Source organism: Osmerus eperlanus, chromosome 19, assembly GCF_963692335.1.
Source record: "Osmerus eperlanus chromosome 19, fOsmEpe2.1, whole genome shotgun sequence".
Classification (NCBI taxonomy): Eukaryota; Metazoa; Chordata; class Actinopteri; order Osmeriformes; family Osmeridae; genus Osmerus; species Osmerus eperlanus.
In genome coordinates this window covers 5,504,263-5,531,000 of record NC_085036.1, presented here as the reverse complement: position 1 = coordinate 5,531,000, position 26,738 = coordinate 5,504,263, and the positions used below count along the sequence as shown (strand labels likewise).

The 26,738-nt window shown below is 44.1% G+C and overlaps 2 protein-coding genes across 2 annotated transcripts in view; one reads left to right on the top strand and one right to left on the bottom strand.

The window, feature by feature from the left end:
* LOC134039177 (protocadherin Fat 3) overlaps positions 1-9,993 on the bottom strand; it is a 50,655-nt gene extending 40,662 nt beyond the window's left edge. Inside the window, exons 1-6 of the mRNA XM_062484882.1 lie at positions 9,854-9,993; positions 5,985-8,956; positions 5,704-5,838; positions 5,336-5,537; positions 1,595-1,713; positions 595-793 (exon numbers count right to left, since the gene is read on the bottom strand). Of these exons, the coding sequence (XP_062340866.1) occupies positions 595-793; positions 1,595-1,713; positions 5,336-5,537; positions 5,704-5,838; positions 5,985-8,939 (3,610 nt within the window). The 5' untranslated portion in view covers positions 8,940-8,956; positions 9,854-9,993. The remainder of the gene's footprint in view (positions 1-594; positions 794-1,594; positions 1,714-5,335; positions 5,538-5,703; positions 5,839-5,984; positions 8,957-9,853) is intronic.
* Positions 9,994-10,574: 581 nt separating this feature from the next.
* On the top strand, positions 10,575-25,548 carry LOC134039182 (multidrug and toxin extrusion protein 1-like). Its single transcript, XM_062484888.1, is given in 12 exon segments — positions 10,575-10,872; positions 11,012-11,113; positions 11,376-11,444; positions 11,667-11,815; positions 12,136-12,178; positions 12,267-12,311; positions 12,433-12,530; positions 13,634-13,731; positions 14,426-14,539; positions 14,658-14,725; positions 14,862-15,631; positions 25,510-25,548. Coding segments are annotated over 11 exon segments (1,167 nt in total). The 5' UTR covers positions 10,575-10,698; the 3' UTR covers positions 15,069-15,631; positions 25,510-25,548.
* The last annotated feature ends 1,190 nt before the right edge of the window (positions 25,549-26,738 follow it).

Below are 26,738 nucleotides of genomic sequence, written 5' to 3'. Positions count from 1 at the left end.
ATTTCAAGATGGAGGAGAAACTTTTCGTATGTGTCTGCACACCCAGTTCTGTTCAGAACAAAGTTACTGATGTGACGAGCCTGAATTTAAAGAATACATTAAACTAATAATGCATGGTGCATGGTTGCCGATGTCGTCATTGTTCCTAGTGTGTTTTTATAGCCTACTTTTAAATTTAGTCTCGTCACATTACGTGACTGTTCTGTGCCACTGCTAGCTCGCTAGCCCAGCCTACAAACAACTGGTTGAGTGACCGGTGGCGTAACATGTATTCTACTGTAATCTTGCACTAGTAAAATCTTGCACTTACATAAATGTTGTGTAAAAGTGGTATTTTGATCGATATTGTGAGTACATGAACCCAAATCTGCACGCTTGGCCATGACTACAACAGTGACCTTAGAGAACTACAACTCTGTATTAACTTGTCTAACAAGCCCCCCAAATATATATAAACAAAAAGGAGGTGTGAGGGGTCATCCACAATTCCTGCCTGCCTACCTGTCAGCCTGCCTGCCTGCATGTCTGTCTGCCTATCTGTCTGCTTGCTTGCCTGCCTGCCTGCCTGTCTATATGCCTGTTTGTCTGTCTCACCTGTCTTGGGATTGATGGAGAAGAAGTTCTGCGGGTTGCCAGCAGTGATGCGGTAACTAAGGCGAGTGGGCGTGGCGCCGGCGTCAGGGTCCTGAGCCTGAATACGTATGACAGAAACATCCTTGGGAGAGTTCTCCATGACGACTGGGTGGTAGATGGGGTCAGAGGTCAGCGGGGCGTTGTCATTGACATCCTCTATCTAAAAGTCAAAAGCATGCACATGTCACTGAGAGAGAAAGCAGACTAGGTTAGAGTGCACATCTGGGTTGAGTAGGTTTGATTGGGGCAGGGGCTGGGGCTTGCAGGTGTCCTCTTTATAAGCCAACGGAGTGCAGTAGGCTACCGCGATTGAACTAATGAGATTAACAAAGGCTTCCGCAATGAAATGAAACTAAGCGTAGTAAGGAAAATAAGGAAATTCTGTTTTGTTATTTAAAAGCAAATTCACTTTTACAACCCATAATCATCTGCTTTCAAAAGGGCTGGCAAGCGAACAGAACTACAAGTGTAAACTTTCAGTATAGATCAGTACATTTTGTTACATAAATTCATGTGTTTACTTATGTCAAAACTGCCAGTACATTGCAAATGTACTAGCGCTGTATGGTGAATTAGGCCTACAAGGTTGTTCAACCAGTTGAGCAACCTGTTGTTGTAAGACAATTAAACAGAGAACCAATATAGTAAATTTTGATCAACGTAACATAAGCATTTTATAAAGTAGGACACAGCAGACAAATGAAGGCTACATAATAATTTGCATGAATGTAGGCTACCACAGCATTTGCAATTTGACTAGAATAAATGTGGAGTACTTCAGAGATGACAGAGAATTTCATTTGTGATCTGAGAAATATAGTTACCAAAACCACTGAGAAGAACTGTCATTACCAGCTGCATCACAGGCACTGTGCCCTATCTATAGTTCCAAGAATATGTGTGTGTGTGCCACAAATGTTATCAAGGGTACTATGCACTAGTAATTGAAAATAACAGATACCTGAATGAAGATCTCAATAGAAGCAGAGAGGGGCGTGACCCCACGATCTGTGGCGTAGACTGTCAGCCAATAGGAATCCTTCGTCTCACAGTCCAGAATACCAGTTGTGTAAATCACACCTGAGAAGGTGAAAGAAGAACAAATGACAGCGTTAGTGTGTGTATGTGTGTGTGTGTGTGTGTCACCCGTCAGGAGAGTGTCCGCCCAGTCAGCAGTGTCTGACATGCATAATAATCAATGGATTGCCCAGAAGGCAAAGACAAAAAACTAGAGAGCGCTTACTGTTCCCTCTCTTCTCACACACATGCACACAGACACACACACAGTAACCTTCAGATTTTCAGTCTTGCTTCAGCTAATCATAGCTGACCAAATTGCTCCCACCAGTATTCCTGTTCAGGGACTCTAGCTGGGACTGCAGTGCTGCGCTAGACACACACTCAAAGAGTAACACACACACATGGCCTGAAGAAAGGTAAGCTTTTGACAGAGGTTGGGGTCTGGGTCTTCTGTTTCCCACCTAGCTCTCTACTGTGAAAACACACAAATAACAAACACACACTCCATAACTAAACAGCATATAACCAAGTAGAATGAAGGGACATGCCACCCCATCTGTCTGTGTGTTGCTCACCCGCACCAGTCCCTGAGTTAGACAGTGTGTCTGTGGTTCAGCTGCTCTCTGCTTCTCTCTGGCCTAAGGGCCCTCAACATAGCACCCCCCCTCCCACACAAACACACAACCACCACCTGCCATAAGGCTATGACACACAAACATACCTCTTGCCACTCTCACACTTGCATCAGCAGTGTTTGAGTGTGTCACCTGCTAAACACCACCACCAAAAGTTTGTATGTGTGACACTTTGTGCGTGTTAAGTGTGTGTGCCACCTTGTAAGAAGGCTGTGTCTGTGTTTGTGTGTGTCTGTGTGCCAGCGAGCGTGAGAGCTCGGAGCCCAGGGCATGACGAATGCAGAACAGTGTTTGCTGCAACTCATCCTTGGCGACGCTGTCCTTGACATTGCCCTTTTCAAACCCAATCTCATCTCCAGCCCAGGGACACGCGGGGACCGCCTTTTAACAGCACTCTGAACTCTGACAGCGGCAGCCGCTTCGCTGCAAATTCAACACAAATACGACAAGACAGCGTTCGTCCCCGTCACCAATAACAACTTTCCTGATTGAATTCAAAAAGTGAAAGTTGTCAGCTCTGTGCCGTCACGTCTGTCATTCTCAATCAGGGGCACAGCGTCCACAGCGACACATGCGCGCGCACTTCGAAATACCGATCAATAGAACTATCAGTTAGCAAGTGGGTGAAACAACTAATAATACCTGCTACCTACATTCAGACCTGGTCATCAACTGCGCTACTACAAACTGTTTTGGACACACACGTAGCTTACTGCACACACTAACCCACACACACGACTGCTGAGCACACACACCTCTCTCCATCAAAAAGTAAAATACACAGCCGGCACATTATTTGGGATGCGTAATAGACAATAAAAAGCTCCCTCAAAAGTAACTGTCTGCAAGGAGGGAGTTTCAACCTAAAGTGGGCTTATACAGCTTGTTAGCAAGGCTGCAGCATAGGCTGCCCGCTAATAGAGCTGCGCTGGTTTGACAGCAGGCCAATGAGAAATAGCTCGTCTCTATTCACCAAAGCAGTGACAGGAATACCAATTTGTACTCAAAGTACTGAAGGATCCAGAATTTAAGTCTGTGGATTTACAATTTCTACTTTTTCGAAACGTTGTGCTTTCATCTTGGCCTTGCAGGGTCGGATCTGTCTGGGACACGGCGAGATCGGGCGTGTAACGAAGTCTGCATATGAATGATTTGTGTTGCAAGTGTGTCTCTCTGGGGTGGGAATTTGGGGTTATTTGGGCCATAGGGGGTGTTTAGTGGGGTTACGGGATGTGATAAAAAAGTTGTAGCGTTTAGTCCAAAGCACATCACATTTTTAAATAGAAGTCTCAGACCATCAAATAGACTTCTGTGTGCTCTGAATGTGGTTTATATTCCCATGGTCTACACTGTGTTGGATGAGCCTGCTTTTAATTTATTTATTTTTTACACAACTTATTCCCCTTTGTCCTACCTTTCATCTCTTTCTGTCTCTCCCTCTCTCTCTCTCTATCCCTCCAGGGGCAGTCATAGAGTGACAGGCAGTCATAGCAGAAACACTGCATGGCAGCTAAATGTATAGAGGGTGGATGGTGGGCGTGTTACACTCACTACAGTCACTGTCAACTGACAGCAAAGGCTCTTTCTCTCTTTCTGGTGAGTTAAATCAGTTTGGACACTTGGTGCAGGCAAATGCCGTCATGCAACACTTTGCTTTTTGCTTTGTCACAATTTCAATGGTCACTGAAAGCACATTTTCAGTGAAAACCCTTCCCTATCCTAACAACACCCCTGCTTCAGTCCAGTAAAGGTGTTGCAAGCCTATGCTCCTCACCCCTCCTTCCTCATGTCTTCCATCCATTCTTCTGTTCTCCCTTTAATTTCCTTCCCTTTTCCTTTCATCCTATCCTCCTCACCATTCCCTGTACGTGCTAGATGGTGGGCACTTTGATTGTCCATGGAAGGTCAGTCCAAAGGCCCCTTCCTCAGTGCTTATTTGGCAGTTAGAGAGAGTTAGAGAGAGAGATATACTGTACTGTGGAGAAAGCCCATGCAGCAACTCAGCTTTGCTCTCTCTTTTCTCTTTCCATACCTCTTTTCACTATTCTCTCTCTCTGCCTCCCCTCTCTCTGCCCCTCCCCTTTCTTTCTCTGCCGCCCCTCCTTCTCTCTGCCTCTCCCCCCAGACCAGTCAATACTAATTAGCCTAGTTAGAGGTCAATTTCAGCACCTCCCATTTAAAGTTGTGTACGGTATTTCAAACTGCAACTAAAAGTGACAGATGTTACTATGTATGGGTAAAAATAACTAGGTAGCATGGGCAGCTTTTATTAAAATGTTTCAGAAAGTCATTGTAATTCAGTCCAAGAAGACTTACTGACTACTATCACTTTTGATACGCAGAGTTTTTGTGCATCTTTCTGGCCACCGAATGACATCATCCTATCAACAGTTTCTCACAAATGATTACAAGAAATCTGTATAATTTCTTGTCATTTCAGTGCAAGGCGAAACTAAACTTCAATTTGTCTAAATAATATAGGATTCGTAAAGCTACCCTGCCCTGCCCTGTCCTGCCTGGTCTATTCCGACCCCAGGCCCAGTCACTGTCCAAGTGCCACCATGTCCTCATTACAATAATGACCCATTCCGTCAGAGCACAATAACCACGTGAGGCACCACGAAACACACTGACTCCTAACCCCCCCTTCCCCCCTCCTCACTCTGATCTGTGAGTATGAATGTGTGTCCCTCTCTCTCTCTGTCTCCCGCTATCTCTCACACACACACAGTGTCATCAGTTCAGATGCTTTGCCTGTATGTTGATGCTGGTGGGTTGGGGGAATGTGCACTGAGTGTGACAGAGAGAGGACTGATGCAGGGGGGAGGGGGGGGTGAGACAGCTTAAAATTGTACCCTTTCATCTATTGACAAGTCATACAATAAGTGAATTTAAAAGATAGCATAGTGATAATCACCATGTGCTGGGATACACAAAAGATTTCTGGTCAACACAATTCATCCTATAAACAGCTCTTCTAACTTCTGAATACCGACCTCATAATCATAAGGGGAAAAAATTGTATGCGCCCGCGATGCACTTAATACCTGTTTCTTCATCGATTGAGAAGCTGCCCAGACCGCTGCCAGCTCTGACAGAGTACCTTAGCACGCCATCCCTGCCGCGGTCATCGTCTTTGGCGTTCACGACTAGCACAGTCGTGCCCACCCGCGAGTTCTCCTTCACTGTGCCCCTTACAGCAAAGTCAGAGAAGTAAGGAGCATAGAGGTTCTCATTGACATCTACCACCTGTGTAAAGATGGAGACAGGCTGTTACTGAATTGGAGCAACTGAGGTTGGGATTATGTATGTGTTTGTATATGGTTGTGTGAGTGTCTGTCAGAAGGTTGAACATGTGGCTTGCGTGGGGTTGTGTTCATGTGTGTGTGTGTGTATGTGTGTGTTAGTCACACACCTCCACCTCCAGGAAGGAGAGAGAGCGCAAACTTGGCAGTCCTCTGTCCTCAGCCAGCACAGTCAAGTTATAGAACTGCTGCCTCTCATAGTCCAGCTCCTTCCCAATCCTCACAGCACCACTCACAGCATCCACCTACACAATACAGCACAAGAGTACAGAACATGATAGGCTATGTGTCAATGCGTTCATTGATATCCCGCTCGCATTATGTTCAAACGGCTCCGACAAGACAACAACACATTCAGCAACACAGTAACCTTATTTTAAAGGTGGCCCACCTCAAACGTTCCATTGAAGTCGTTGACCAAGGAATACTGGACCTGCCCCCCAGGGCCGACATCCGGGTCCTGGGCTTGCACCCAGGCGAACACCGCTCCTACGGGGAGGTCTTCCAGGACCCTGGCACTGTAGCTAGTAGGGATGAACGTTGGAGCACAGTCGTTGATGTCCTCTAGCGTGATGGTCAAGGTGGTGACAGAGAGCCTCTGGCTGCTCCTCTCAGCCTTGTCTCTAGCCTCCACCTTCAGGCTGAAGACTGGCACTGCCTCCCTGTCCAGCTGCCCTGCGACAAACACCCCACCAGTCTCACTGTTGATTCCAAACTGGGGCACAGCACTTTGCAGGGCATAGGTCATCTCTCCATTCTGACCTTGGTCTTTGTCGGTGGCTGCGACACGGATTACATCTGTGCCCACAGCAGTATCTTCTGGGATGACAGCCGAGTAGCTTTCCTGAGGGAATTGTGGGTCGTTGTCATTGGTGTCCTCGATGTTGATGGTTAGCAGCCTCCAGCTGGACTTTTGAGGAAGGCCCTGGTCATACAGAGTGATGTTCAGGAAGTAGCGGTCTGTCCTCTCGCGGTCCAGAGGCTGGAACACGGTTATCAAGCCGCTCTCCATGTCAATGTCAAAGCAGCTGTCTTTGTTGCCGTCAGATATTGCGTGGAGAATACGCCCGTTGAAGCCTGTGTCGCCGTCTTGCGCTTTCACTTGGAAGACACTGGCACCGACAGCCAGGTCTTCCCTTACTAGAATACTGGTGGGAAAAGACTCGAACTGCGGAGTCTGTTTGTTCACAGAGAAAATGTCTGTGTAATCATCGACTACCCTGGGCTTGGTCATGGCCGATGCTTTGGTCAGCAGCATCTCAGCCAACTTCTCGGCCACCTTGGTGTCCCTGCAGGTGAAGCCCCGGGGCGGCATCCTACCTCTCACGATGGACACGTTCACGAACGTGGGCTCAGAGAACCCCTCCCCATCGGTGGCAACTACCTTCAGGTTGAACAAGTTGCTCTTCAGATTTGCCGACGCCAATGATCTCCTCAAGGATAAGCTCCCAGAGTCTGGATTCAGGTTGAAGTAGTCCAATTCATTCCCTGAGATGATCTGGTACTTAACCAGGTCCAGCTCATCTACGTCTATGGCCGACATGGTAAGGATGGGTTGGCCAATGGGGAAGTCTCGCGCTATCATGCCTCGGCACGCGTCCCTCTCGAACAGCGGCTTGTTGTCGTTGACGTTCAGCAGACGGACCGTGATGTTCACCTCGCTCTCCCTTCGGTACGGGGAGCCCCAGTCAGACGCACGCACGGAGAACATGTACATCTCAGACGAAGCCTCGAAGTCTAGCTCCTTAGTGACAGTCAGCTCCCCTGTATCTTGATCTATGGTGAACGGTATGGAATGCAGACCAGCAATGCTGTGGGTTATGCAACCGTTCTCCCCATTGTCGATGTCCACCGCTGACACCACCAGGATGACAGTGCCCACTGGTAGGCTCTCGTTGATAGAGACCTCATAGCTGGGCCTGGGGAACGTGGGAGTGTTGTCGTTAGCGTCCTCTATGCTGATAAGAACCGTGGTTTCAAGTTGAGTGAAAGATTCCAACACCGTCATTTGCACAGACTGCTGGGATATGGTGGTCAGCTGATTCACAGTGTTAATGATGCCTGTCAGTGAGTTCATGGTGAAATACTGTGAGTCAGAGAAGGAGCTCAAGCTGTAGTTGACGTTGAGAGGAGCAGGGGAGATTTTTACTACCTCTACTATGGTGCCAGGGGGTGCTATCTCACTGATCTTGACCCTATAGACCTCCTTCTCAAATCGAATATTCAAAGGCTCTGGCGTCCTCACCTGCAGCCGAACCACCTGGGTGTTGGAAACCTTTGGAGGCGAGCCCCTGTCTTTGGCTTGGAGGGTCAGGTTGGAGCCGTAAGGAAATGTATTCCAGTCTACTGGCTCTAAGGTCTTCACCTTGTAGTCATTACTCACAGGAGACCGATCAACAACAAACTGCTCTAACGGGTCACCATCGATGATGGACACCCACTCTATCTCCCCACCGACACCCTCATCTAGATCCTCCACAGTAACAACTGCATATATGGGGTCTATGTCCAACCAGGATGGGTTGAGTGCCACCACACTCAGAACCGGTGCAAACTCGTTGATGCGTTCCACAGTGACAACCAGTTTGGCCGTGCTACTCACACCGTTGTTACCGTACAGCTTCATGCCACGGTCCACAGCCTGCACCTCCAGTTCGAAGCGATTCCGTTCCTCCATGTTGGGCCTGCCTGTGAGGGAGATGACCCCGCTGGTCGGGTGGATGGAGAAAAGCTCCACCCTTTCTTTGAGGAAGTAGTAGAACTCACCGTTGGAACCCACATCTGCATCGGTCGCCGTCACCATTCCCACGCTTGCACCCATGGCACTGCTCTCAGGGACAACAATAGAATAGGAAGTGGGAGAGAACAGGGGTCGGAGATCATTCATATCAAGGACATTGATGTAAACAGTGGCCCAGGCCTCCAGCCCTCCCATGGCGGATGCCTTCACCGTCAGTGTGTAGTTGTCCTGGACCTCCCGATTCAAGATGACTGCACTGCCGCTATTTGTCCGGATGCGCAGGAAACAGAAGTCTCCCAGAACAAATTTCTCTGCCTGAAAAAGACCATCTGTGTCTCCAGATTCGATAGAGTATTTGACAATGGAGGCACGAGAGGGCCTGAGAACAACTCCCATTTTGACCTCACTCTTGATGTAGCTCCTAGCTGCAGAATTTTCAAAGATGGAGGCATTGTAGGAGGTCTGCGTGAAAAGGAGCCCTGATCTGGTCCTTGGATCCTGGGGAAGCTGAGCTTCACCGGAGGGGAGAAGCAGAAGGAGAGAGAGGAGCAGGACCAGAAGGGAGAAAGGCAGGATCTTGCCACAGAGGTGTGCAATCATTGCCATCCCATCACGCTATCACCCTGAAATTAAAAAGGATGTCTGATTACTGATTGAAACACAAATACTGTTACAATACATTAAACTTTATTAAATATAAATACACATAGCATTTCAATTAGATTCACATGGCAACAGAGAACATTGTGCCTTTTGATGACAACAATGTCAACTATGGAAAAGTACAGTAAATCATCAATTTGTTTTCCAGAATGGCACATTACAAATCAAAATATGGCCCTAAATAAAAAACAAAAAACAAATATGTGCATGCAAATAACAGTGCTACATAGTACTATACAGCGGTGAAAATAAATGTAGCTGATCTGTAGCTACAAATAATACAGAATTGATTATACGTGTTGCCAAGGGAAAAAATATATATCACTTAACCAACGATGCTGCACATCTGCTGTGATTTTTTCTCATGTGAGTGCATCGACGTTCTTATAATGTTGTGGGACGCGCCACTGGGTGACTGGTAGCCTATACTATTCTGCCATCAATACCACACACAGTATTAGGGGCAATGGGGCATATAGCACGCTACTCTTTAAGTGACCAAACAATATGGGCGAGGCTATACAGATTAAATGCAACATTTGCAAATACTGAGTGGTAGGCTAAACTTTCCGTTCCATGCATTTCAGCTTCGTAATAAATCACAACTTTATGCAGCCATTTAGTCCTTTTCTATTTATCCACGTGACATTAGATACTAGGATGATCCAAATTCGAAGAATCACATTCTTTTGGAATAGGACATAATCAGGAAAGATTCGTTTCCATTTCGCCTATGAACTTGTTTAACTGGCCGCAGTATCAGGACGCATCTTTCCTTTGGAACAAAGCACACATTTCTGCAACCCACGTTCCATGTCTACCTTAGAGACAGATAATGTAGTCTAACTAATTCTTACCTGCGGAAGGGGGTGACTGTAGACAGTGTCTTGGGTGTAGTGATGTTGCCTCGTCGGGCAGCGCAGCGCTGTGGCATTTCAGAGGTTAGTGGTATAGGCACACTGCTGCGCGTTTCGCTTACAGTCACTCAGCATAGACCATATTGATGTGGCCAAAAGGGGAAGGCTGTATCATGCGCGCGTATTTGGATGTTTCCAGTTTACGTTTGCAGGCTACATTTACTATGTTACTAATTGGAGCTTGTTAAAAACGCAAAAAATCGAAAGGTGCCCTCTGCCATCTCTTGAAGTGAGGTAAGATAGATTTCAGACATGACAGGATCTACACCAAATGATAGAAAAATATAGAAATATAGCTACAGTAGACCTACAATAAATACATTGAATAAAAGGACAGATACAACGCATAGCCTTTGTGCAATAATACTTTTATTGAAAAAATAAATACAGTGTCCACTTCACCATTGGAAGTTCTTTGCACAAATAAAGATGACCCCTATTCATCTCGAGCTGTAATAAACAGGTTATAGACCACGCCCGACACGGCTACTGCAGTTCATCTTTTCGTTCGTGCGTTTACTTTTTTCTGCAGTTTACTTTTCCTCTCACTTTTCGGCCTCCCACGCGTCATCACCGTGGGGGTCAAATGAAATAGGCGGAGTTCAGCATTGTATTGACAGAACTGGGAGACCACGTGTCGTGTACACCGACGCTAACACAGTGAAAGTGGTTACCACAGAGCTTACCTGATTGTTCCGAATGTACGTCGGCAAGATTACCAGTAGCTTTTACTTTAGTTCGCAGCTCCGTTTAGCCTAGCCCATATTCGGGGTCCCGGTCACACAATGGCAGAATCAGCAATCAAATCTAACGGTACCAACGGAGTGAACCTTAACGTTGACGATAAGACAGATTCGGATGCATGCTGCGGTGGTTGTCGAAAATACACTAAAAGTTGTGCTATAACGCAAGCATACAGAAATGAAATAGTACAACTTTTACAACTTGCTGGACCTGTGGTATGTAGCCTCTTACTTTTTTTTTGTTGTTGCGTAATATATGTATTTTTTGGTGACCAGTAAACGAATAATTAAGGCTGCTTCTTTTACATGTGTTTTGGCTTTAATTCACCGTTCACATTGTCCTTTCTTCTTGTAGTTTATTTCGCAGTTGATGATCTTTCTTATAAGTTTCATCAGCACGGTGTTTTGTGGGCACATGGGCAAAACGGAGCTGGCTGGAGTTGCATTAGCAATAGCGGTGAGCTGTCATTTCAATAGCCTACTCGGGTTTACCTGTTGGTCAATCAATCCGGTGTCAACCGACGTTAAATGAGTCGGTAGTAGTGATTCTTTCATTGTGACTGATTTATCACGTGACGCCTTGTGGTCCCACACTAAAACGTTAAAGGTCATATCAACCGCGGTACTGTAGCCTAGATACCAATCGGAATAGTTCTGTCCACTTGCAGGCAATTCCCCCCCTCCCCCATTCCCTAAAGCCATTTGTCTTGCTTCTCCAGGTGATCAATGTCACAGGCATCTCTATTGGTTCTGGCCTGGCTTCAGCCTGTGACACACTCATATCTAAGGTCAGTGATTACCCATGGGGCTGTAAGGGCACTAATTGGCTGGAAGGAATGTTTTAATAACTACTAATGACCTCTTTAGGGGAACTTGTTCGCAACAATGTAATAGTAAAAAAAAATGCTAATATACAAACATAAAATAGGACACACAACTATGAAACATGCTGAGCAAATATGTAGTGTGTGTACCTGACTAAAAGTGTTTGTGTGTGTGTGGTTCTCCAGACGTTTGGGGGTGGTAACCTGAAGCGTGTGGGAGTGATTCTTCAGAGGGGGGTTCTGATCCTGATGCTGGCCTGCTTCCCCTGCTGGGCTCTGCTCATCAACACTTAACCAATCCTGCTGGCTGTCCGACAGAGCCCAGAGGTGGCCAGGTAACACACACAATCACACACACACACTATCAGTTGGCTGAGCAGTGAGGGAATCGGGCTAGTAATCCGAAGGTTGCCAGTTCGATTCCCGGTCATGCCAACTGACGTTGTGTCCTTGGGCAAGGCACTTCACCCTACTTACCTCGGGGGAATGTCCCCGTACTTACTGTAAGTCGCTCTGGATAAGAGCGTCTGCTAAATGACTAAATGTAAATGTATCACATCTCTCTCTCTGATCACACAGAACCTTCATTGTGTGTGTCTTGTATGTCTTTGTGTGTGTGTGTGTGTGTGTGTGTTGTCCGTCTTTGTGCCCTCAGGCTCTCCCAACTTTACGTGAAAATCTTCATGCCCGCTCTTCCAGTGAGTTCTCTGTAGATATAACATTGAGAATTTGGAATGTTTTTGTTGTTTTAATCCATCCGCTCAAGCTGTCATATCTGTGCTGCAGGCTGCCTTCATGTACCAGCTACAAGGCAGGTACCTACAGAATCAGGTACAGTCTCCTAAGCCTTTTTGGGGGGGATATTTTAAAGCGGTGATCGTTGAACAATGTCTGTTGGTAGGGGTGGGGTCCTTTTAACAACCTTTGACAGTGCTGTTCTTTGACCTTGCAGGGTATCATTTGGCCACAGGTCATAACCGGAGCGGTGGGCAACATTCTCAACGCTCTCATCAATTACGTCTTCCTGTTCCAGCTGGACCTGGGCGTGGCGTGAGTGAGCGCACGATCGTCATCTTTAGATCAGGGAGTCAGGTGGCTGAGCGGTTAGGGAGTCGGGCTAGTAATCTGAAGGTTACCGGTTCGATTCCCGGCTGTGCAAAATGACGTTGTGTCCTTGGGCAAGGCACTTCACCCTGCTTGCCTCAGGGGGAATGTCCCTGTACTTACTGTAAGTCGCTCTGGGTAAGAGCGTCTGCTAAATGACTACATGTAAATGTAGATCACTGTGGCAAGAGTCACACACAATACTGTTAGTGTAGTACAGGCCCTGTATAACTTTGTTCCTGCCTAAACATTTTTCATGTTGGAAGTCTTGCTCCAAATCTAATCTAACACACCTGATTGTAATACTGTGCTGGCTAAAGTATATTAGTTCAAAGTCAAGCTTGGAGTGAAAACTGTCAGGATATAGAACGGTAGCTTAACAGGAACAGAGTTAGACAGCCTTGATACAGTTTATCCAGATGGCCCACACTGTAGTGCCAGGTCAGTGTCAAGTCCCATTCTTGAAGAAATTGTCTCATCCACCTTACGTGGTTACAAAAACATTGTAGACAAAATTAATCCATAAACAGTGTAATTGGAGAAGGGAAATCTCCATACATTCCAAGTTTTATTTAATATTGTGAATGAGAAAAGTGTATCATCTAGACCCGTGTTTCTCAACTGGTGGGTCCCGACTCAAAAGTGGGTCGCAAGCTTGGTGTGGAGAGGGTCGCCGACGTGTGCTTGTCAAAAATTATAACTTTTATTTTTAGAAGTTACCAAACTTCCGATGGTAGGCTAAGTTTTCATTTTGAAAAGTGGGTAGGCTCACACCTCATAGTGTGATAGACATTTTGGAATACAGCACAAATTGTTTTGTGAAATAAATTATAATGGTTTGGAAATGAAATTATTTTGGGGTTGTGACTTAATGACCAAGGACAAATATGGGTCCTGAGGTTAGACCAGTGGACAACCACTGATATAGACTATACTGTCTACGATATGTTCTATTGCATGTAAGCTAAACTCACAGACGGTCATTTTTCACACTAAAAATGAGCATTAACTGTCTCTCTGCTCCATTACCTCCTGCCTCCTGACTACAGTGGATCTGCAGCTGCAAACTCCATATCCCAGTACTCCCTAGCGGTGCTCCTCTTTGTATACATCGTCTGTAAAGGGCTGCACAAGCCCACCTGGGATGGTGAGTTCTTTCTTAGGGAGGGGGAGGCGTTTGAGTAGGATATGAGTTTAATTGTTTTTCTTCATTCTAAAATGGCTGTTAACTATTCTATTTCTCAAACAGTTATGGGTCCTTGCTAGTTGCTGACATTGTAGCATGTACCACACATCTGAATGATCATGAGAATTTAGCAAATTCTTTTTTAGATTTATTAACAAGTCTTGAGGAGTTGGAGAAGTCATTTTGAGTGAATATCCCTTTAAGTGGTCTATTTTGAGATATTTTGGTTGAACACAGTTTGCACTCTGCTCTAGTCCCTCCTGTCCTGTCTTTCGGTTACGGTTAAGGTTAAGTTACGGCTTGCGTTGTACTGCACAGTACTGGTCAGTACATTCCTGGGGTCCAGTTACCCTACCCACTGTCCTAGTGAGTAATATTTGACTGACAATCTTTTACTGGATAATTGTGTAACACAGGTGTTGAGGAGAGCTTACCAAGGAGGAAATGACACAGCATTTCCTTTTTTCCTCAATTCACACACTAAAGTGTACCACAATGTTGGGAGCTCATGTCTAGAACTCTAGACTGTACAAATTCATGTTGAATTCAGCACAATTGGGCCTGGGCAAAACAGGTCCGGAATTCCAATAACGACCCTTGTTACCATGTCATCGTATTGTTACCACATAACACGTGTTGTGTTTCTGCGCACTAGGCTGGTCACGTGACTGTCTGCAGGAGTGGGATGCCTTCATCCTGCTGGCCATACCCAGTATGCTCATGCTCTGTCTGGAGTGGTGGACCTATGAGATCGGAGGCTTCCTAGCAGGTCAGGTTTTTCTCTTACGCCAATCACATCCATCCATGACTATCCACTGAAGTCCCTACAGGAAGCACACCTGGAAAGGAACAAGTTGAAATTATGAATTCTTCTTCGTTTTCCTCAGGGCTGATCAGCGAGGTCGAGCTTGGGGCACAGTCGGTCGTGTACGAACTGGCTGTCATCGCGTACATGGTAAGACCCTTCAGATAGGCACACCATCTCGCCAGCAGTGGATCACGTTCACTAATCACGACTGACCTTGAAAGTGTGTTTCGTCTTGCGTCTAATGACCTTTAAGTAACGATCTTGCCTACCCTGCCTCCCTTAGTTCCCCATGGGCTTCTCCGTGGCTGCCAGTGTGAGAGTGGGCAATGCTCTAGGAGCCGGGGACATGGAGCAGGCTAAGCTGTCCGGCAAGGTGTCCATCATCTGTGCATGTACGAAACCAACACCCCACACTAGCAATGCATATGCCAGGATACCCTGCTATATACCCCGCCCTATTAGGAAGGTGTGCCCCGACTGCGTGATATGACGAGTTGCTAGTGACGCGCTATGTCTTGCGTCTTCGGCATGAACCAGCTCCGCTTGATTAGTGCCAAGGAGCAGTCCGTAATTTTGTCTGACACGTGCAACAATAGCGATCAACTGCAATATAACATTATTCTGATGATAGGACAGTGCAACAAAACAACATAAGATATCAAGTGCAACATTGTTTGTAGGTGCAGTCTGTTAACAAGACAATACTACAACAGAATTAGAAATACAACATCAAAAATCGAAAAAGGTCAGTCAAGGTCAAATACAACTAGTAACAAGAAATAAACAGTTAAGTGTAGTTTAAGGTGCAATTGAGTCGAGTGATAAGTTGTTAGCCCAGGTGGAGTTTGTAGAGGTTCAACCTCAACTCTGCCAAGCCATCGTATACCGGTAATAATGTTAATGTGGAAATATTTTTATTTGAAATGTGCGTGAGACTCTACCTGAATGACTGGAATTGTTTCCTCTACCCTATCATGTTATTGTTTCTCTCTTTGTGGGCGGCATCTTTGGAGGGATGAAAGATGTGATCGCATACGTCTTCACCACAGACCTGTGAGTACAGTTTCAGCAGCTGGATCACCACTGTACAGGGCCAGGTTAAGGTCATCTGGGGCCCTGGGCAGAAGCCTCCCCGAGGCCCCCCCTCCCCCACGCAAAATATTTGTAAATATATAGGCTTAATATAGCTATATTATTACTATGATTTTTATCAATACATATTAGAGAGAGAGAGGGAGAGATTGGTAATTCAATTATGACAGACAAAAACATCAGTATGTGATACATTGTAATCAGTGGCGGCTGCTGGTCTTTCAAAGAGGGGACGCTCATTTTCGGCCTACATCCTAAAAATGATTTATTTATTTGGCTATTCACTGGCTAGTTCACCCCTACGACACTAGCCTAGCCTACTAAATGAATGAACGAACGATCTAACAAAACAATATTAATCAAGCAGGAAATGTGGAAATTAGGTTAAACTGAAACAAGGAACGTGGTGTATGAAATGTATGATGAAAATTGGTTAGCAATTTCGCCAAGCAAATACCAAGAAATAGGTTGCTGCAGCTGTGGTGACTTTTTGTAGTACAAAATTACTGTCAATCAAAAGGAGATGCAGTCTTTTGACAGACCCTCCAATCATCATGCGGAAGCTCAGCGTCCAGGCCAGCCCACTCCTCCATTCACCCCCAGAGACGCTGAGCGTCCGAGGCAGGACATAATCTCAGCATTCATCCAATGACCGTATAGTTTCGAAGCACTGAAAAAAAACAGTTAAAAGCAGCCCCATTGAAGTCCATGGAAGCTGAGCTTCAACAGGGAAATGCACTGTGACGCTACGGGAATGTATGAGAAGGAAATCAGTCAGTCGACCTGCTAATATATGTAGCTGATTCTGAAAGAACTCGTCTTCGATATGAACGTGTTCTAACGCATTTAAAATGTTAACACAATAGTAAATATTTGAACATTAATTTTTTGAAATTTTATGGGACGCTGAGCTTCCCTTGCAGTCTTAAAGAAATCGCCACTGATTGTAATACATTGTAACACGCACCCCTAGCCAGCCACGATGTCAAATAAATTGGAACATGCAGTTTAGCGTGCACACACACAGCCTAGCGAACACATATACTGAGGATAGCCTGCCATGTTACTTGCACTGGCCAGTGCAAGTAACATGGCATTTTATTTTGTTTGAGTTTTAACTTGTCTAGTGACAAAAAATCCACTTTTCCCGAACAAGCGGACAAGCCTTAATGTCGAGCCCTGCTATAACTCATCAACTTGCTAGCTCTTGGACATTGAGTCCTGCTTACGTAATAGACATGACTCCATCATGTATTAACCAGCCTGGATGTCTTCAGACACTGGACCATGACCTCGATGTGACCAGTGGGGTGTACCCACACACACACCTGTAGTCCCTCCTCTAGCCCAGGGGTTAGGGATGTCACGAGAACCGATACTACCCACACCTTCCGGTTCTAAAATTACAAAACACAGACGATGCCCATTTTTTGAGGCACCGTAGACACCGTTGGCACAGTAGACACTGTTGGCACCGTAGACACCGTAGGCAACAATGCCAGTGTTAGCAACGATTAGGGTAACCAGACATCCGGATTTCGTCCGGACAGTCCGGTTTTCCAGCCCTTTGTCCGGACCGCTGTTGCGTGTCCTCTTTTTCGCCCTTTTGTCCTCCTTGTTGACCCTTCCTGCCCACCGTCGCAATTTACCACTCGCGTATGCTTTCAGATGCAAAAAAGAAAGACCTCCTTCAAACTTACGTGGAGTTCAGAACTCCACTTTGCCACTAAGAGCAGCAAAGATCAATATCATGCCTTCTGTAAGCTCTGTCGCATTGATATAGACGTGAGTAGTAGGGGGAAAGGGGCTTTACAGCGGCATGCCTGCACTAGGCAACGGCACAAGGATAATGCTAGTTCTGCCGGGCACTCATCCTGAACATCATTTTTTGCTCCGAACACAACAACCGCTAGCCTGGCTCTGCCCTCCTACGTACTTCCGCTCAATTTGGATTTTGCTTCTGTACTAGGTCTGGGATTTTGGTGCATCAGTCGGTTTTCAGAAACAATTTTTTTGTAGGTCCAATCAGCGAACAGAGGGAGTGGCTGAGAACGATGATGTTGATGTTGTGCATTAGAGAAAGATGCGAGCGAAGCTATTCTGCGGTTGTGGCAACGCTGCCGAATATCCATAAGTTAAAGCCGGAGCAAGAACAATCCTTGCTGAGTTTTGTTGGTGGTCATGATGTTGTGGTCCTCCTCCCCACGGGGTTCTGGAAAAGTTTGATTTTCTAGATTCGGCAGCTAGCTCCGTGGTGAAGGAGTTGGCTAAGGCAAACGCTAGCGATTGGTTATGGCAGATCAGAGTGGCTCTGGGCAGATCCAATAGTTTTAAACTTCAACAGAGTACCCGCCTTCAAGGAAGTTAACGCTTGTCAATGGAGCGATCCCAGACCCTCTGTACTAGGGGTGGAACGGTACATGTATTCGGTGCATGAAATTACACGGAGAATACACAGTATAAAAATAAATAAACTTGCATGCAAATTAATTAATGTAATGCGGAACTACTGTTAGATACTCGTGTACTTTAGGGACATCTAATCTGTAGCTCTGATTGGCGCCGCCGTGAGTCAGAGATAGGATAGCTAACAGCACTAAGGACAAGTATGGCGAGTGGTGGCGACCCGCGAGAGATAGAGGACCCGCCGGCATTTTTAAGATTGCAAGTTTAGGAAAACTTTGTCACTGCCTACCCTGCCAAAATTCAAACGTAAACATTTTTATTAAATCATTTTATTTAATAAACTTGTATTTGTATTTTTACTGTTTATTCTTGTGATTTATATATGCAATATGTGTGTTATTCCAATTGTTTAGACGTTACGATGACGAATGTACCAGTTACGCATAATCAAATACAAAAAAAATTGTAGAATAAGCAGTGCTTTTACTGTCCATTCACTGGACGACAAGCGAAAATCACTTGCGCACTTCGATCCTGTATTCTTCAACATGTACAGTACCAATCAAAAGTTTGGACACATTTTTCCATTCAAGTGCCTAGCCGCTTACTGACATCACCGCACGTCACTGGTTGTGGGGTATGTGAGTGGAAATACAACATGCATATAACGCATCTGGCGTGTGCTAGCTAAATGACTAAAAATATCCGACGCCATCACCCAGGTGTGCCAATCACTGGAACGAGACCAAAAAAACTGTTTAACTTCTCCTCCCTACAGTGCTTAACTAACCATTAGATACACATACAAATAGAATACAAATGCGCCGTATTCACTCGTAGAGGAACCTGGTTTGTTTTGCTTTTCCCTCCGTTGTACCGAACTCGTACCGAACCGTGATGTCTGAACCGCGGTATGAACCGAACCGTGACTTCAGTGTACCGTTCCACCCCTACTCTGTACAAATAAAATGTACGAGGGTCTGGTTAGGACCAGGCTAAACAACCGCTGCTGAGCTGACCAAATTATATATTTTAATTTCTATTACAATTTAAATAGTTTGGGGAATGGTACTGTCTTATTTTCTTATTTATCTTTTGACTAAACTTATCTCACTAAAGACAACAGAAAATCAGTGCACTTGTATTGAAGTATTGGATTTGTATTCAAATTACAAATGTTGACTTACTAAAATGACAAATGTTATTGTCAAAACTAGCAAAATCCACAGATTATACTAGTTTAATATAGTTGGGTGTGCTCAAGCCTTCGGCGAGAGCACAACCTTTGTTCTCTCACTTATATATTATTATTTATTATTGTTTATTTTCGCCCCCCTAAAACTCAGTCAATATTTGGCCTACATAGACAAAGTAGGTGTCAAAAGTTTCGTCTTGGTAGCGATTGAGTTGCTTCTATTGGAATTTACGTTCCGTTGCATGGTTTAGGCTGAAGTTAAGTTTTTGTGGCGAAAAGTGAAGCTAACGGTGGCTAATTTGCTAGCCACAGTCACTGACGTTACTAACGTCACTAACGTCACGAAAACACGCGTGACTACCTTTGGCAGAACATTCGTTTCGCATCTGTTAACTTGGGGGATAGCTAGGCTAACTATAGCTTTACTGCAAGGCAGCTGCAGAAACGCCACAAGCAAAGAGGCCAGGGTGATAACTATTTACTCATTTTACTTTGTGATATGACACACAATTGTGATGTGTAATGTACAGTATAAGCTGATATTATTAAGGAAGTACATCTACTTTCGGAAACAGTAGTCTACTATTTCACTGAAGTATTAGCATCATGACATTAGCCTGTGTTGCCCGGGCAACACATACTACAGTGGTCTATGATGTAGCGTTATCTGTTTTCAATCGTTAAAATAAACATTCCTCACATATACATTTTCGTTGTAGGATTTATTCTGACATTAGTAAACGATTTGTTGGTGAAATTACCATTACCTGTGGTTTCAAACCAGTGTAGCTCACTACAACGCTGTAGCTTACGCGAGACACACGACAAAAACATCTAACTTACACAGCTGTTTAGGAAGTCAAACGGCGACAGAACATGTTCGGCACTCCCCTTACTTAAATCAAAAGTCTATCTAACTACTAACCTGAACTTCATTGCCACAGCCTAAACGTTGTCAATCTGTTCATGAAAATAATTAATTTCAGCTTAAACCGTACAACGGAACGTTAAATCCAATTCAACCAACGCAATCGCTACCAAGACGAACACAGCAGTAGTCTAGTACTGTACCGTAGTAGTACAATTTACCGGGCAGCTTCTCCACACAGGGCTATATCGCATTTTGCGTTGTTACTGACAATGATCGCTACCAGTGAGCTTTTTATGAATGAGCGATTTTCCACTAAATAAATGTCAAGCTTATTTACGTTTTGGGGGGCATATTTTCAGTTAGCAGATGGTACTGTTTGAATCGCGATTCCATCTTCTACTGCCGGGTAACGTCGTAGAATAATCTTCAAAGGGGGTTCTTTATTAATGAATGAATGCAATGAGTAGGCTAAATGCCTGAAAATATCATGAGAAGGGAAAAACTTAAAATGACGTTTAAGTCATAGAGATTAGGTCAATTTTTACACCGGTCTGCCCAATTTATTCGTTTTGTTTCAACGATGAGGCTGCCTCTTGCAGGGGAAATGAGAAGACATCTATTTCATTCTACACTTCACTCGTATTTTCAGTTGTAAATGAGCAGCAAAAAAAAATGCTTTTAAATCTATGTCATCTTTATAAATAATAAGTATGCATTTTTATATAAAATATACAGAAATATCAGTTGTAAAAATGTCATTCAAAAACGGACCCCTGTGCAACCGACGCAAGCAAGCACACCCTACAATTTCCCCAGAAATTGTACCCTCTCTAGTTACAAATTAATATGCAATTGGTTTGTCAAAACACGATTACCCCCCAAAACGTTTTTTACAATGAAAATACAACCCGATGTAAAAGACAATTTGCGAGTGATTGAGCTGAAAATTTGCCGCAATTAGCCTAATTAATTGTGATTAATCTAGATTTATTAATTTCAAAATATTATATTGATTTACCCAAAACCATGTTGACATGTTAGTTTTCTTCTCTAAAAACCTTGAACTATCCAAAAAAAGGTGTGCAATGCTGTGAAGAAAAAATAGACATGTTCATTTTGTTAGCTGAATGGCTGCACTGCTATATGAGTGGGGAGTCAGGTGGCTAAGCGGTTAGGGAATCGGGCTAGTAATCTGAAGGTTGCCAGTTCGATTCCCGGCCATGCCAAATGACATTGTGGGTAAGGCACTTCACCCTACTTGCCTCGGGGGAATGTCCCTGTACTTACTGTAAGTCGCTCTGGATAAGAGCGTCTGCTAAATGACTAAATGTAATGTAAATGCTATATCCACTGTTTGTGCTAGTGTTTATGATTGAAAGGGAGGTGGTATTTAACTCTCTATAACTCGAGACAGCTATCAACTCTGCTGAAAACTTCCCTCAGTATGCCTGCGCCTCATCCAAGGCCGTAATGAATATTGGCGCATACTTCAAATCTGGTCAAAATGTCCCCCCCCAATATATTGATATAAAAATATAAATGTGCTACGCTACGACAGGCAACCACGCACGCTGTCCGAAATTATCATAAAAAATGTAATTCGTCCCCCCCAATGTTGACTCCATGGCTACGGCCTTGGCCTTGTCCATTAATTTTTTATAACGGGACAAGTTATCCCTTCTCAGCGTGAGAAATACAAGGTGAGGCATGTGATATGTGAAATGGTTGAAGTGTCACGGTGAATGCGTGAGACTTGAAAGCCCTGTGTCTAACGTGCAAAATTATTTGTGGCGTAGTTATTGGGTGTGCTCACGCCAGTGACGTGCGGTGAGGTTTGTGGCTGGGGAGGCACTGACTCTTTCAAAGTCAGATTTACAAATACATGAATTCAACAGAGCAGCATCAATTCACCATTCAACTGGCTGCTTGCACATTGCCAATGGTTATTTTCATATCCCATATCAGCATTCTTTACACACACATATTTGGCCAAAGAAATGAGTTAAATTTATAGAGGCTCAGAGAGAGCGCATTTGCTCCGCATCGTCTGTGTTCTTAATTTGCCATCACAATTCCACAATTCATACTCATTCAATAGAAATGAAAGTATATACAGTCCATAACAGAAAGACAAATGTTGTTTTATTCTTTAAAATAACTAGATTTTTCTTATCTGGTTTTATATAATTTTGTTATCTTCTTTCCCGTCGTTTGAAGCAAATCTTTTAGCTCCGGGCATCGATCTTTCATGATTTATCACTTCCAGTTTTGATTGAAAGTCCAGTTTTGAGAAATGTTAAGCTTATATGCAAGATATGCAAGATTATATATATATAATCTTATAATCAGTCAGGGCAAAAAAATATACAAATAAACGATAGGGTGCACTTTTTCTATTTGACTTTTTTAGCTAGCAACAACCATACATTTGTCTGTAATACATGAAGAAGAATAATAGCAGAACAAGCCTGTGTGCTCACACACGCCCCCTTCAGTGAGGCAGAGGTACTGGCTGCCTCCCCTCCTGCTTTTTCACTGCAGCGTTATGTACGATCAGCAAGACTAATATGTTATACAAATACGTAAAATACATGACCAAGACTATGAAATGTGAGGACATAATAAAAATGTGTACAAACATTACATTGGTGACATACAGAGAGATCAAATTGCACGTGCTCAAATTGAGCAAAAAGATTCCCAGCTCAGCCCAGTTTGTGTGGGATTGCGCAATCCGAGAGGAGGCACAGCTAGTCGCTGCCTCCTTTCGCTTCTTTCCCCGTATTTGAACAGGAAAATACACAAATTCAGCGATATTGGCTATAAAAATCATTGGAATCATCCAATAATTATATTTCTATCACAGATCAGTGGACAAATATTATTATTTTATATCATTCGTTTTTTACATTTCATGATGACACAGGGGAGGCACTGCCTCCCTTGCCTCCCCTGACCGCACGTCACTGGCTCACGCCTTCGGCGAGCACAACCATTGTTCTCTAAGATTTATCTTATTTTTATTATTATTATTTTTGCCCCCCTAAGGATCCTTCAATATTTGGACTACATAGACAACGTCGGTGTCAAAAGTTTTGTCTTGTTAGCGATTGAGTTGCTTGTATTTTTATTTACATTCCGTTGCACGGTTTAGTCTGAAATAAAGTTTTTGTGGCAAAAAGTGCCTTGTGTCAACAAAGGGAACTCAGTGCTAGCCTACGTCACAACATCAGCACACGTTAGCAACGACGCATGGATACAGCGTGCATAGATGTGCTGTTGCACAGCGAGTATCGTATCGTGCCGTGGTGTACTAGCAGCACATGTACATTTAAGCAAATAAAGACATGTACAGTAAGTAATGTCACATTAAATAATGGATTTAATCTCAAGCTTGTGTGGTGCGTCGCTGTCTTCAATGCCACAGCCTAAACTTTATGTCAAAAGAAACATTCTAATTTCCGGCACTTTAGCCATTTCCCCCTAAATAAATGTCAAGCTTATTTACGTTTTTGGGGGCATATTTTCCTCCAGGATCACAATGACTCTTATTGAGAGACTTGTTAATCTTGTTGGATAGTTGTAACGGATTTAAATTCTTGTATTCGCTGTGAAATATTTTACTGTTGATTGTTTTTCTACAGGTACACTCTTGCCCTTTTTGAGTTTCATGTTGTTTAATTGTGACTTGTTTAACTGCATGCTCTTATGGTTCTTCCCTTTGGCACTTATTTGGTTTTTCACAATGTACGTTCATGTTTTGGTTGCTCGCAATGTTAAGGGTATCTCGTTGTTATGATCAGTGACCTATGCACTTTTGTAAAGCTCTCTCGTGGAAGTCGCTTTGGATAAAAGCGTCTGCTAAATGCATAAATGTAAATGTAATTTGTCTGTCCACTTCTCTTTTTTCTGTATCAACTCCACAACTTCTCTCGCTTCAGTTTTTGATTCTTCAATGTAAACTTTCACTTTGATTGTCTGAGTTTCGTCAAGTGATTAAAATAACGCACGTGATTGGACAACACATCATAGTATGGAGCGCTGTCTGGGACGCTGAGCCAGCGCAGAATGTGTTCATTGTAAATAACGTTTGCTTCATCAGTATTTAATTGAACAACTATTTATGAGAAATATGTTGAGGTCCAGACAGAACCTTCACTCGGTCCGGACACGGACCGAGGTCCTCCAATTGTGCACCCCTGCTCTAGTCCAACACACTTTCCTGTTAATAATGATCAATAATTGCTTAATTTTGAAGAGATTGCTCTTTCATTACTACTCCGGCTGTCACTATAACCAAAATGTGTTTTTGATGGACTAGCCTGGATGGATCAGTCTCCTCCACCAACCACCATGTATGGAACCTGATCAATATGCTGTCCTTAGGTGTAAGATTCTGCCTATCGTATGAATCTATAATATTCTTTAAGAAGAAGAAGAAGAAGAATGGGATTTATTCGCCATGAAAGTTTGCACAGACAAGGAATTTGCTTTGGCAGGAAGGTGCATACAATAAACATATACCTAAAATTTAAATATGTGGACTATCTATACTAAGGGTACATAAACTAGCAGTACTAAGTGGGATTATAATAGAATTAAATATACAATAAAATAAAATATAAGTTGCCGTAAATTACAATATAAAAATACAAATATTACAAAAAATACAAATGTACAAGATACCATTTTGTAATGCAGTGCAAAAAGCAGTGTGTTTTAAGCAAGAAGTCATTAGAGTCAGTGTGGTCCCTTGGCCTTGTTGAAGAGGCCAACAGCAGAAGGGAAGAAACTGTTTTTGTGGCGTGAGGTATTGGTCCTGATGGACCGCAGCCTTCTGCCGGAGGGGAGTGACTGAAACAGGGAGTGTCCAGGGTGGGAGGAGTCGGCCACAATCTTCCTCGCTCGCCTCAGGGTCCTCGAGGTGTGCAGGTCCTCGAGGGTAGGCAGATTGCAGCCAATCACCTTCTCAGCAGTGCGGATGATACGCTGCAGTCTGCTCTTGTCCTTGGCAGTGGCAGCAGCGTACCAGACGGTGATGGAGGAGGTGAGGATGGACTCAATGATGGCTGAGTAGAAGTGCACCATCATTGTCTTTGGCAGGTTGAACTTCTTCAGCTGCCGAAGGAAGTACATCCTCTGTTGTGCTTTCTTGATGAGGGAGCTGATGTTCAGTTCCCACTTGAGGTCCTGGGAGAGGATAGTGCCCAAGAAGCGGAAGGACTCCACAGTGTTGACTGGGGAGTCACACAGGGTGATGGGGGTGAGTGGGGCTGTGTTCCTCCTGAAGTCCACAACCATCTCCACTGTCTTAAGAGCATTGAGCTCTAAGTTATTTATGTACTCTTTCTTTTTGTTTCCTTCAAGAGAAATTGTTAACAGGGTTGCCGACGTCATGTTGCTGTATTGGCAATGGGGCTAACATTATTTCATGTTCCTGACTGTGTTTCATTCAAATAAATAACCTGTGTTGTCATGTAAATCTACAATTCAAGATGTATGTTTGTCCAGATCTATTTTTCAGCAAGATAGCTAGAGCTAACTGAAGCTGAGTTGAATCACGATAGTTTGTCTGCTAAGCTGTAGTGCTAACGTTACCCACCTAAGTCTATCCTGTTTGCTTTGACAACAGAAGTGGAAACAACTAACGTAATCATTTCAAATGATATCTAGTCAATCTGTGGAAAACAACAGTGTTGAGTAATACATTTATTTGTACGTTTTTATTTCAAGTACAGTTAAGTCTCCACCTTCGTTGTTTCAGTGAGTGCTGTTGGCCGTGTCGCGTCTTTGCTCCGCAGCTTCACTCGTTGAAAACCAACCAGCGCGCAGCTCATCTCTATATTCATGAGAATACCATAAAAGGAGAAAACCTAGCGTTTTTTCCCGGGACAATTTCACAGGAAGCATCCGGGGGCATAGAACAGCACCCGGGCCATTTTCAGCCCAACCAATGTTACATACCCTATTCGGAGACCTTAACCCTCGTGCTGCCTTCGGGTCACATGACCCAAAGGTTCATAACGAACCATCGTTGTGTTTACCCAATTTTACCCAATACAAAAACAAATTAAAATAATTTTCTTTTAACCTTTGCAATGTGGGGGGTCTGAGACAGCCCAACGGTTAAAAGAAAATGCTTCACTTTGTCTTTGTATGCGGTAAATCTGTCGCAATACGACGGTGGGTCACAATGACTGATGGGTCAGAATGACCCGAAGATAACACAAGGGTTAAGGAACAGTGTGAAATAACCAAAAAACCCAGTCAATGACATCTTTAATTGTTTTGTTTTTTTTCTCACCAGACAAAGTTCATACCTCAAACCCCACAAACCTGGAAATGATTGTTTTTAGAAGATCTGTGCTGTCAAACTGTGCTGTCATTTGTTCATTGCAAAGTTCTCCTTTTTCACAACCCTCCCATCTCCAGGCTCATCCAGTTCTCTCCACCCCGGCCCAGGCGACCTGGTCTCAGTTGAGGAGAACGCAGAGGGCTTGGTCTCCGAGTGGGGGGAGAAAGTCGTCATCACCGTGGGGGTGGTGCTATCGGTCAGGCAGCTGGTCCTACGGCGTGGCCTGGCCGTGTTTCTCATG